The sequence below is a fragment of the Vigna umbellata genome, chromosome 4, assembly GCF_029865625.1.
Source record: "Vigna umbellata cultivar VRB3 chromosome 4, Vumbellata_1.0, whole genome shotgun sequence".
NCBI classification, from domain to species: Eukaryota; Viridiplantae; Streptophyta; class Magnoliopsida; order Fabales; family Fabaceae; genus Vigna; species Vigna umbellata.
Genome location: NC_142168.1, coordinates 49,414,219 through 49,427,428, shown reverse-complemented (window position 1 = coordinate 49,427,428; position 13,210 = coordinate 49,414,219). Strand labels below are relative to the sequence as shown.

The 13,210-nt window shown below is 34.6% G+C and overlaps 1 protein-coding gene across 1 annotated transcript; it reads right to left on the bottom strand.

Annotated features, from left to right (window-relative positions):
* Positions 1-8,012: 8,012 nt before the first annotated feature.
* On the bottom strand, positions 8,013-9,554 carry LOC124836711 (uncharacterized). The gene is made up of 4 exons (XM_047311887.2): positions 9,065-9,554; positions 8,829-8,963; positions 8,574-8,755; positions 8,013-8,209 (listed from the first exon to the last, which is right to left on the bottom strand). The coding sequence occupies exons 1-4, from the start codon at positions 9,335-9,337 to the stop codon at positions 8,143-8,145; spliced, it is 657 nt and encodes a 218-aa protein (XP_047167843.1). The 5' UTR covers positions 9,338-9,554; the 3' UTR covers positions 8,013-8,142.
* Between the last annotated feature and the right edge of the window lie 3,656 nt (positions 9,555-13,210).

Below are 13,210 nucleotides of genomic sequence, written 5' to 3'. Positions count from 1 at the left end.
GGTAGAGGTTGTAAGGCTAGAGGTTGATCAAGAAGTAGGAATCTGTATCCTGCAAGAATTGGAGGAGTGGACCTAAGAGTGTGATCCCTGGGGTTCTTGAAACTGTGCCTTTGAGGTCGGGAACGAGGATGACAGGGCGGTGTAGAGCTCTACTGAGATGGTGGTGATTTTGACAAGGCCAAAAGAAATGAACATCTTATTTTCTTGGATGTGGGGACACTATTCAATTATATAGAAATGTTCAGTTTCCACTATCTTGTTCATTTTGTTTAATATTTTATTGTTTAGGATGCAGTGAAGAGTTGTTGAATGATAAAGAGAATCGAGATTTTGTGTTTAAGGAACCTATGAGTACGTGCTCAGAACTTCTGAACAAAAATACCTTTATCACATAAAATAGAGGGGCTATCAAACTTCATCTTGGAGAAATGCTCACTTCCTCAAAAATAAAGTTACAACTTTTCCCAATTAATGAAATAACTCACATAGGAGTTGAAAAGGTCACTGGGTGATTTTTGTAGCATTTTGGCAGATTGGAGGATCTCGCCTTCAGTTGTCGGAGGCCACTGGAGATGTGCCCCACCTCTTGGGAGTGGTGGTTGGAGAAGTCCTTGGGAGCGGAGTAGATGACGCCGATGCAGGGATGGGGAAGGGCGTAAGGGAGGAGGCAGAGAAATCAGAGAGCCACGTGTTCAAAAATTGACACATCACCTTCCACCTGTGCAAAATTTTAACTTCGTTAAGTAAATTTAACGGTAATGGCTAAATTGATTCAAATTAGCATTTTTAAGGATTCAATTGGGGATTCTAATAAGTCGGGGATCAAACTAGGAAAAACCCACACAAATAGGGATAACTAAAGGATTTAAACCTAAAAAATATCTTCAATGTTCTAATCAAGTATCTCATTCCTAGTGTCTGGTTTCTGATCTCAATGGTCATGGTAATTAAAACCTTGTTTTGGTAGAAAACGTATCCCATGATCCACCATTGTTGTCATGATTTTGTTATTTCTCTCTTAACTCTGATTGAGTTGCTGTAGAAACAATTGATCACAACTTTATGGACGTTCACTTTTAAAAGTGTCATGGAGTTATTTGATTGCTAACTGGATTTGGCTATGTTACAGCAAAGAAACATTACCGGGAGGATTGGCAATAAACAGAAAAAGAGCTGAAAGAGGCCTTTCACTGTTGAAGGTCGCAAATTATTGTTTGTGGTTTGGTTATTCTTTTTGATATAAAAATAATTAAGAAAAATTCTTCAGTTTTCTAAATATTTTATGACATATTAAGAATTATTTTCTTGGATCATATGCAAATTGAAGTTGTGGATTTGCTTTCTGGAGAATCAGGTGAAATTAAGCTGAGTTCAACGATGCTACGGAAGATTGAGGCTGAAAAGGCGAAACAACAAAACACGATATCGCAGACGTAGTTATTACAAAGAAATGCTTTAATTTTTTTTCTTCTTTTTAAATATTTCTTGAAAGATTGAGTTTAAGATGTCCATTACAGCAACTGATATGTGGTTGCATGTTATGGCACTCTTTCTAAGTTTGAAAGGCGGAATGTCACATTGTTTCAGAAAAAATTATTGTCTTTCTATTAGTTATTTTGATTCTGTTAACATTAGTTATTTTGAAAATAATTATATTAAAATGTAAAACTGCGTGTAGCTTATGATAAATAAACAATTAAATCCTTGGATTCGGAAACAATATAAAATATATTATTACATAAACTAATAAAAGAAACAAGAACAAGTGAGATATTTTTCTGCTTTTAGTATTAATGGTGAGAGAAATAGAAAAGAGAGAGAAAAAGGTGGCAGGAAGAGCAGAGGAGAGAGAAATAAATTGCAGTCACGTAAACGTTGTTGCTACCAACTTAACGGATAGGACTTTATTCATACAATTTTTACAATTTTGGGACTCAATGTCTTCACTTTTAAAACTGGGTACTAAGCAGAAATTCACTTCTTAACATGGGGACGAAGTAAGCATTTAAGCCTTAAAACAATGAAAACCGAACGCAAAAGTTAAAGGCTGAAAGTGAACAGTAAGGCCGAAGCCGAATGACGCTAATAGTTGAAGGCTGAAAGAAATAGCTAAAGACCGAACGTTATTGAGTCTAACTAAAAATTCTCCACCTAGACTCAAACAAGACAAAAACGAACGGTATTAACAATGATTAAACAAAACCAATCGTGGACAAACACTTCTGAAATTTTTCCTTTGCAAGCAGTTTAGTTAACATGTCTGCAGGATTGTCTTCAGATGTTATTTTACAGATTTGGACAACACCGGATTCCACAATGTTTCTGACAAAGTGCAACTTAACATAAAAATGCTTTGTTCTTGAATGATAAAATTCATGGTTGGCCAAATGTATGGCGCTTTGGCTGTCACAATAAACACAGACAAACTTTTGATAAAACCTTAATTCTTGAATCATGTCTTTTAACCATAGTGCCTCCTTTACCCCTTCAGCAAGTGTGCAATATTCTGCTTCAGTGGTTGAAAGAGCAACAACTGATTGTAGTGTAGATTTCCAGCTCACAGTAGTTCCAAACAATGTAAACGCATACCCCGAACGGGACTTTCTTGTGTCCATGCATCCAGCAAAATCTGAATCAACAAATCCCTCAATAAAACCTCCACCTTGAAAGATATTTTGAAAGAGTAATCCAATATCAAGAGACCCCTTTATGTATCTAAGCATCCACTTCAAAGATTCCCAATGAATTTGTCCAGGATCTACCATGAATCGGCTAAGAACACTTACTCCATGTGCTAGGTCAGGTTAGTGCATACCATGCCATACATGATGCTCCCAATCTCATTTTAAAACGGAATAGAATCCATCTTCTTCCTCTCATCTTCGGACTTTGGGCTTTACTCTTTGGTAAGTTTCAAGTGTTGCCTGAGCGGAGTGCCAGAAGGTTTGGATTAAGACATCTGATACCTTGAAACCACCTTCTGCATGTAATTATGTTGAGATAAAAACAAGTTTCCTTTCAGTTTATCTCTCTATATATCAATGCCCAAGATCCGCCTAGCTTCACCTAGCTCCTTCATCCCGAAAGCGTCACTCAAATTTTGATTTCAGCTCACGAATCATGCACCTATTACTGTTGGCAATGAGGATGTCATCCATGTAATACAAAAGATACAGTACCTCACTGCCTCAGTTTAGAATGTACACACAATCATCATAATTGCACCGCTTGAAGTTCAGCTTTATCAGGAAATCATCAAATTTCTTGTACCATTGCCTTGGACTTTGCTTTAAGCCATATAGAGACTTCTGTAACAGGCACACCCTATCATCCAAAGCAAATCCCTCCAGTTGTTTCATATAAATGGTTTCTTCCAAATCTCCATGCAGAAACGCAGTTCTCACATCCAATTGTTCCAGGTGCAAATTATGATGAGTAATGATAACCATTAGGACTCTGACCGATTAGTCCTTCACCACAGGAGCAAAGATCTCATGGTAATCAATACCTTCAACCTGGATGAAACCTTTGGCTACAAGTCTTGCTTTATACCTTGTTTTCTCACCTCATGGTATAACTTCCTTTTTTCTTTAAGGACCATTTTGAACCTACAACCTTCTTACCCTTTGGCAGATCCACCAATCTCCGGGTGTTATGTTTCCTTAAAGCCTCAAGCCCTTCCTCCATAGCACCTTGCCAAAGTTGTCGTTCACTGCTATCATGAGCCTCCTTGAAACTTCTCGGTTCATCATGCTTTCAAGATCTTCAGCAACATTTAAGGCGTAGCAAATTAGATCAACCTATCCAAACCGTTTCGTTAGCTTAGAGATCCTCCTTTCCCTATCAAGAACAAGATGATAGTTCCTTAATTCAGTATCAACTCTTCTTGAGTGAGTAGCATCACCAGACATTCCATCTGAATCATCATCAAGATTTGTGATATGATCTCTTTGATCTTCATCAATAGAATGCTCCACCTAATGAGAGTCTTACTCTTCTCATATTATGGATTTTGAGCATGTATTGCCATTCTTGTCTCATCAAAAATGACATCTCTACTAATGATCAGTTTTGAAGGTTTAACATCCAACCTCTATAGTCTGTATCCCTTAATTCCTTCAGCATATCCAAGAAATACACTTTTCACAACCTGAGCCTCCAACTTATCCCCTTTGATATGAGCAAAAGCCAAGGATGCAAACACCCTTAAGTTGGAGTAATCTGTTGGCTGTCCATTCCAAACTTTCATTGGTGTTTTATGATTGAGAGTAGTGGAAGGACTCCTGTTGATTAGGTATATTGCCGTATTGGCAACCTCTCCCCAGAAAGCTTTAGAAAGACCTGATCCAAGAAGCATGCACCGAACCTTCTCTAAAATTGTTCTATTCATTCTTTCAGCCAAGTCGTTCTGTTGAGGAGTTCCAACCACAGTCATATGCCTCTTGATTCCTTTGACTTTGCATAACTCATTCATCTGAAACAAACTCCAGACCGTTGTCAGTTCTTCGACATTTCAGCTTGAATCCTAATTTACTCTCAATATGAGTATGCCACTCCTTGAACCTTTGAAACGTTTCAGACTTGTTCTTCTGAATGTAGATCCATACTCTTCTTGAAAAATTATCAATTATGCTTAGGAAGTAAGCTCCTCCACCATGAGTTTGAGTTCTTGTCGCCCCCCACAGATTAGCGTGAGCATACTCAAATGGTCGTTCGATTGAGTGCTTTCCTTTTCAGAATGGTATTCTGTGTGATTTCCCCAAGACACAATGGTCACAGAAATCAAGCTTCAATAGTCTATCACCAAGAAGTAAACCTTGCTTTTCCAATTCTTCTAGGTCCTTCTCACTGATATTTCTCATCCTTAAGTGCCAAAGCCGAGTTTTATTTTCAGACTTCTCACTTGCAACCGAGGCATGACCAATGACAGTGGAACCCTCTAGAATGTATAAGTCATTCCTTCTGCCTTTGGCTATCACAAAATCTCAAGAGAACACTTTCATCATTCCATTCTCAACTTTCATGGAATAGCCCCTAAAATCAAAAGAACTTATAGAGATCATATTTCTCTTTAGTTCAAGCACGTATCTCACATCTTGCAGCATCATTTCATGGTTGTCAAACATTTTCAATCTTATAGACCCAACTCCTTGCACTCTACAAGCCTTGTTATTACTAAGAAGCACATTTCCATGCTCTTTTTGACCAAGACTCTCAAAAAACTCCTTCACCGGGCACATATGATAAGTGCAGCCCGAATCCATGACCCAACTTCTTTGAGAATCTTCGGATGAAACCACCAGAACACCAGCAAATTCATATCCTTCAGAGGCCTCTACAACATCAACAATTTCTTGCATCCGAGAGCATTTTCCCTTCTCTGGACAATACTTCTTGATATGTCCAATCTTCTAACACTTGAAACATCTCACCTGTTTCTTATCTTCTGGTTTTGTTTTCTTCCAACTTTCCTTCTACTTCTTCCCTTTTCCTTTCAACGTAATGAGCCCTAACGCCACCTCTTTGGTTGCCTTCGAATCTTGGAGTTTTTGGAACTCCTTGGTTCGAATTGATGTCACAACCTCCTCTAGAGTAATCGCCAGATCCTTCCATAGAGCAAGGCATCCCTAAAATACTCAAAGTTTCTTGGAAGTGCATTTAGAAGAATAAAAACCTTATCTTCATCTTCTAATCTTACCCCAAGTTTTTCCAAATCATCAATGGTCTTGCTGAATTCTACAAGTTGTTCCTTTATGGTTCTTGATTCTATCATCTTGAACGAATAAAGTTGTTGTTTTAGACACAACCTATGAGCCAATGATCTTGTCCTGTATAATGATTCCAGCTTTGCCCATATCCCAGCAATAGTCTTTTCCTTTGCAACCTCCCTCAATGCCTTATCACCAAGACACAAAACAATTGCACTCCTTGCCTTATCAACCATTCTTTTCTTCCCTTCTTGCGTTAGTGTAGCAGGCATGTTCTTCGTCCTCCATCTTGATCTTTCACGGCCCAAAGTCATTCGATCCATTGAATTTCTCTATGTCGAACTTGGTACCATAACTTCTGGATTTTCTTGTCTTGATTGCCTCACAGTAGGCGCCACTTGTTGGTTCGTGAGGAAAGAGAACAAGAGTCCAAAAGCAAAATAGAGAATAGAAAGAATGAAAAAACCCAGAGATCAAAAGGAATGATCTAAATGAATATATTTCAAAAATAGAGGAAGGAGCCATAATATATAGCCAAGCAAAGAAATTGTAACACTGACAATTAAAACAATGAAAGACCGAATGCAAAAGTTAAAGGTCGAAAGCCAAACAGTAAGGCTGAAGCCGAACGATGCTAACAGTTGAAGGCTGAAAGAAATAACTAAAGACTGAACGGTATTGAGTCTAACTAACAATATATATATATATATATATATATATATATATATATATATATATATATATATATATATATATGGATGTGTGTAAAAATTTTAAAAATAATATTAATTATTATATATAATAATTTTGAATAATTTTTTTATCTATTTTCAAATAATATTTTTTATCCAAGTATATTTAGCTTTGCAATACAAGATTTTGTTTTAATAAAGGGAAAAATTTTAAAATGTGGGATGAAACACACTCAACTCTAAACATTGGTACATGAAGTAATGTGTTTTTGGGAAACAGGATGGTTCTATCAATTCAATTAGATGTTGAAGAAGCCATTCTACGTTAAGAGGATAAGCTTGCGACATTTCAATGGAGATAAGAGAAAAACAAGAAGAAAGTTGCAAATGTAAATAGAAAATGGTTTATAACATGTCACTTTACACTAAAATCCAAAGAGAAGGGAGATTCATCACTTAAAAAAACTCTTAAAGGTAAGAACCAAAAACAAAGATTTCATATATGAAGACACTGAAAGAATATCACAAGTAAAGTGTATTTCATTCATTCAAGCACAAGTTTATAAGAGAGAATTGATTTCTATTTATAGATAACCAAACAAAGAATTCGAAAATGAGTTTCAAGAAAAGGCAATACTAATGATTACATTTATGTATCACTAGTCATATTTCTATGAAGATTTTTGGCTAGAGCAAGTAACTTTGATCACACCTTATTTTTGAATAAAAGAAAAGAAAAAAATTACAACTTTAATTATATATATATAAATGACATGATTGTAACAGGAAATTACTAAGATGAGATTTCTAGTTTACAACAATACCTTACATCTGAATTTGAGATGAAGTGTTGGAAATCTCACATCGACCAGAGATAATACCAATTTATAATATATAAGTAGATGCAAACCTCACCTTACAATTGAGTTAGACTAAAAATACACTTCTTAACACGTTATCAGAGACCGTTAAAGAATTGTTACCGGTTTTATGGAGTTGAATTAAACTTAAAGTCCACTCCTTAACAATATCATCAACACTCGAGACAAATGAAAAAGACACATCTAAAAGTGAAGAGACATGTGAAATAGTTACAATTTTCACGTACACTCGAAAATGCGGAAGTGCAGCTAACAGATGACCTTTAAAATAACTTGTTGAAGATAGATACATTTCATGTATCTCTTTCTCTACTTTTGTTGTCCAAACATAACGTGCTAGGTTCTACATAATATTCTTTGATTCTCTTAATATACTTTATAATCTTCTAAAAGGATTACATTTTCTTTGCCTCTTTCTTTTTTATTCAATTTCTTTAATAGTCCTTCTTGAATATCTTCCTTAAAATTTCTCTTCATTTGTTGTTTCCTTGCCATGCTTCTTGTGTTGTACTCTTGATTCTTAACTTCTGGACAATCTAAAAACTTTTTTAATCACTCAATCCTTAGTCTTTCAGACAAAATTGCATGGAGTTGCAGGGCCAAAAGGATGAGTTTCAACCAGTTTACATGTGTAGTGACAGTTTAAAAGCTGGAATGATACACAATACACGCTATAAAATCGAACATCAGCAATTTCTTAGCATCATCAGCAAGAAAGACTATGCGGAAAACAGCTTGCGCATGTCATGTTATTCAACATTCTTCGCTGTTCTCTTTTACAAAATATATTTTTCCTACTTTGGAGGGCAAATGTAGTTTATCGATATACAAACACTAATCAGAACATGAAGCGGGCATCTTCTAGACAATAGGCTCATCTTCAAGGTAATTATAATTCAAAGTGAAGTCAGTCATGATGCTATAACACCTGAGAATAATCAAATCAGGACAATCAGAAATGCAGTTCCAAATTACGAACATATCAACCATTTAATTACTTCTGAACCAGAAAAAGGGAAAATGACAAGGCTGGTAGGGATTAAGTAGAGACACTAAATGTCCAATACTATTGTCATTTAACTAACCAAGTTATTCCCACTTTAACGTCCAATTTGATAACATAAATTGATAAAACATATTTCTATGTAGATGACAAAGCCGACAAAAATGTATTTAAAAAAGAAAATGGATATTTGCTCAAAGTTTTAAACGATAGCCATCTCCAATCTTTCGATAAAGCTAAAACATTCAATGAGTGCAAATAGATGAAATTATAAGTTCAATATGCTTACCACCCATGTTGTTTGTCATCATTTGCTATACGGAAATCGAAGTACACATATGTTCCATGCTCATATTCATCTGTTGCAACTTTTGGCATTTTATGCCGTTGAAACCATGCGTTATATTTGCGGTGATATCTCCAAGACTGTTTCTTTAGCTCTTTTGCAGCCACATATTGTTGGTAAGTGTTCTACAGAAAATAATGAATGTAAGCTTTCATGACAGAATGAGAGCAATACTAATCACCGAAAAAGTCCCCGTACCTGTTGATAGTAAAATGCAAAGAACAGGGTATCAAAATAATATGGTTCTAGACCCACTTTCTCCCAAAAGGCTGGATTATAAACAATAGGGTCCTGAACTTTAGGAAAACTAGGAGGAGTTATCGTAGGATGTTTCTGCATAACCAGAAAAAAATGGAAACTTTTGTCTTGTAATCTAGTAATACATAATGTAGTATTCAATTAAAATGATGATTATTAAAAACAAAAGAGTATACAGGAGTATAGGCCCTGGGACGTTCTGAGTCCTTAGGTTGCGGAAGTTTGTGGTGAGCTACCTCAAGCATCTGAAAATTATATAACTGATCACGAACTTCACCAGAATTAGCAGTTAATGCACTAAAGTTGTCACCAACAGGTCCAAGGTCAGTAGAATTTCTTCCTATAACACCAAGGTTAGCAGTTAATGCATCATCTTGCGTTATTTCCATGTTTGTGTGTGTGTCGTGTGTAACATTTTCAGCCTTTTTCTGACCAAATACTGCCTTCATCTTCAATTTAACATCCTCCGGTATCTTCCTACATGCACCTACATCTCCTAGTATCTTAAGTTGATGTTTTTTTGGCTCAAGTAGTATGCTTTTAGGAAAATGACATGTCACTTCCTATTGTTTCAGTTCTTTAATTAAGCTGTTCCATTTCCAGAAAGACATCAATCTTCTGTTTCAGTTCGCACCAGACAGCATTGTTTCGGAATCAGAAGCAAAGGTTCAGCTGGGTAGAACACAAAATTTAGTTAAATAAAAAACTTCATGAATCTGCTGAAAATCAAAAGTTGAATAAGAAACTGAATAAAAAAAACATTCTCAACTTCAATTAAAAAAGATAATTAAATGGCAGCAGAGCACAAAAAACTGATATTAGAAATATCAGAAACAAGGCAAGAAGAACGCAATAAAAACTGAATATGAACGCAAAAAGAACTAACTTGTTTTCTAAAACCACTTAATAAAAGATTGAAATAAAGAGAAGCAGAACATAAAACTTAATAAAAAATTTAATATGAAGGCAAAAGAATAAACAAATTTAAAAAGATACTGGGGTAAAGATTGAATAAAAGAATCAAAAACTTGTGCGCAGAGATGAATGCAAAACGAATTATTATTTTTTAGATAATCAGATACTGAATAAAATACAAATTAAAAGATAACTTAAAACTTGTTGGCAGAAGAAGAATGGCAAAAACCAATTACACTATTTCAAGACGAAAAAAAAGATACAGGGGTTCTATAAAAACCAGAAATAGAAAACGAAACAAAAAGAAGATGAAGAAGATAATAGAAGAAATGAACAACAATCTTACATAAAGTCGCCGGAGTTGTTGGGTCCTTGGAGACTAACGGTCGCCGGAGTGGGGTGATCCGAGGAGAGAACGTAACGTGTTGATGAAGAATACGTTCAGGGGTTGTTTTCGTTTACGTTCCACATATTGTAACGTTTAATATGAATGCATAATATAATATATAATATATAATATACAATATACAATATACAATATACAATATACAATATACAATATACAATATACAATATACAATATACAATATACAATATACAATATACAATATACAATATACAATATACAATATACAATATACAATATACAATAGACAATATATAATGTAAGATTCAGAAAAATAAGGTTTTAAAAATAAAATAATTTTGAGACTTTGAATTTTTGTTTGAAATTAGTGTTTTTGAGTGTATATTTGGTTAGAACACAATTGTTATGTTATTTCTTTATATTTATATTTTTGTCTATGGACAAAATGGTCTTTTGTCTTCATTTAATTGGTGTAGAAATTAATTAAGGGATGATTTGATATTTAGGAACCTTAGAAACTCAAAATCAAAGAAAGAAAATAGAGGAAGAGAGGAGATGGCGTTTTGGGATAAGAAGAGAGAGAACGCCAGAAAACTCTTAGGATAAAGGAAGATTGGTGGTGTTTTAAGGTTGTAGATACAATCTTATGATTGTCAAGGTATGAGGAAGCTTAACTTTGTTTGTTTATAGTTGTATATTATATGTGTTTTTTATTATCTTGATTGGTGATCCTTGTTTTGATACATGTGTATATGATTATGATTATTTGTGGTTATTAATGGTAAGAGTTTGTGTATGAATGGGCATATGGTTTATGTAATATTTGTGATGAGTTTTCCCTATGAATGTATTATGTGTGTTTTGTTGGGTTTGACGCTAAGGGAGAACAAAGTTGTGGTGTTTGGGGGTTTTCATATGCAAAAAGAGTTGAGATTACCGACGGACTTAGTCCGTCATGTAAGAATAGTTAGGCCATATTTCTCAACACCAAGAGGAGGGTGAATTGGTTCTTATTGAAAATATGTTCTTTTATTATCTTTTGGTATCTTTTGGCAAATCTTTAGAACTTTCTTTCACACACAAGACAATAAAGAATATAATGCAGTAAAAGAGTTAAGGATAGAAAAACCAACACAGATTTTTATATTGGTTCAGCCAAGCCTACATCTAGTCTTCAACAACCTTAGTTGAAGGGAACCACTATAACGATTGAGTTTACAAGCAAGAATACAAAGACTACCTCTCAATGCACTCTCCTTCCCCACTCAAAATCAATTACAACAAGCAAAAGGTGAACACCCTCACACTCTCACAACCTAGAAAGCAATCCCAACTTTCTATCACCTCAAAGCAATTCTAACTCTAAGAAACCCTTGAGAGCAATCCCAACTCTCAATAAGAACAAACACAGTTCTCTTCCTCTGGCACAAACGCACTGAAACTCAATCTACATACTGAAAAAGATTAACTTGATCTTCACAACAGACACTTCAGTAGTGCAGATATGACCAGAAACCTTTAAGCACAGATCTTGACAGAATCGTGATGTATTAACCCAGATTTGATATTGAATCTTCAAGATGGTTCTTGGACGCTTTTTGTAATCAAAACTCAATAAAATGTTAGTTATGAAATTTGTATATTCTGTGTCTGTTGTTTTGGAATAGTGCGCAAGACAACTGTTTATAGGATTTTCATAATCCTGATGCATTTTAATCGATTACTAAATTAATGTAATCGGTTAAGCATTTTGCATTTATTGTAAGTCAAAACAATTTAAAATAAGACTGTTATAATAGTTAAGACTTAACATAAAAACAATTTTTAATGTGTACCAGATTTAACCGATTAATGAAATTGTGTAATCGGTTGAGTATTACACTTAACAATTTTGAAAACTTTTTCTACTGAAAACTCATCACTGCACACAACAAACAGGTGTTAGAAAAGGCACGAGTTTTAATCGATTATACATATAATATAATCGGTTAAAACTTGTAGTTTGCCACAGTTAAGCATTAGCTGATATTTGAAGAACTTAATTGATTACATAAACATTGTAATCGATTACTTCATATAGATATGCTTTGTGCAAGTGGTTTTGTCATTTAAAACATGAGTATGAACACTATAGATATAAACACGTGTATGACCATAGTAAGTATGCAAACCAATCAGTTCAAGCACAAACAAATATGTAAATGCAGCTATGCATATTAAAAACGTTTCAGTTGTTGTGCAAGAAACATTATGTAACATTGTTGTTGTTGTCACATAAAAAACAATCCCTTGATTAGCTAAACCCAAACCTTTGATATCTTCTTTACAGAAAGTATTTCCAAGTGCAAGAAGGTGGTTGACAATATGAGTAAACCTCTTTTGAACATCAAAGATTGTTTCATCAACCTTCATCCCGAGCATTTCATACTCTTGGATGAATGAATTCTTTCTGGCTCTTTTTACTTCATTTGTTCCTTCGTGAGTCACCTCAAGAACATCCTACATATCTTTAGTCGTTGTGCATGTGAAGATTCTATAAAACTCATCAGTTGTAAGTGCAGAAGAGATGATATTATTTGCTTTAACATCATAGTCTCTTGCTTTCATCTAAGGTCCAATCGAAAACCCTAGTCTACTGACTCTAAGAAAATCTTAATTCCAATTTTCCAAAAAGGGTAGTTGTCACTCTCAAACAATGGTGGTCTGTTTGTAGATGTCCCTTATCCAAAAAGTTTGAGATATACTGGCCATAAGGAACTATTTAATCGATTATACGAAAAACCTAACCGATTAAAATTCGAGTAAATTTCGAATACCCAGCTCTGGTGCCAATTGTAGAAAAAGTGATGCCAATATCTCAAGCCAAAAGGGGGGTGAATATGATTTTGCTTTCAAAAGTAGGTCTTTTAAAAAGTTTTGCAAAATCTTTAAGTTTCTTGAAATCAATATGATAAGTATATGAATCAACAATAAAAGAGAAAGGATAGAAAGTTCAACACAAGGATTTATACTGGTTCAGCCAAGCCTACATCTCGTCTTC

Excerpts from the sequence above, each read along its gene's own strand:
- LOC124836711 (XM_047311887.2), bottom strand. The coding sequence starts at position 9,337 with ATGAAGGCAGTATTTGGTCAGAAAAAGGCTGAAAATGTTACACACGAC. Across the intron at positions 8,964-9,064 it reads GTCCCAGGGCCTATACTCCT|AAACATCCTACGATAACTCC; the intron begins GTATACTCTTTT and ends CTGGTTATGCAG. Across the intron at positions 8,756-8,828 it reads TTGCATTTTACTATCAACAG|AACACTTACCAACAATATGT; the intron begins GTACGGGGACTT and ends TATTTTCTGTAG.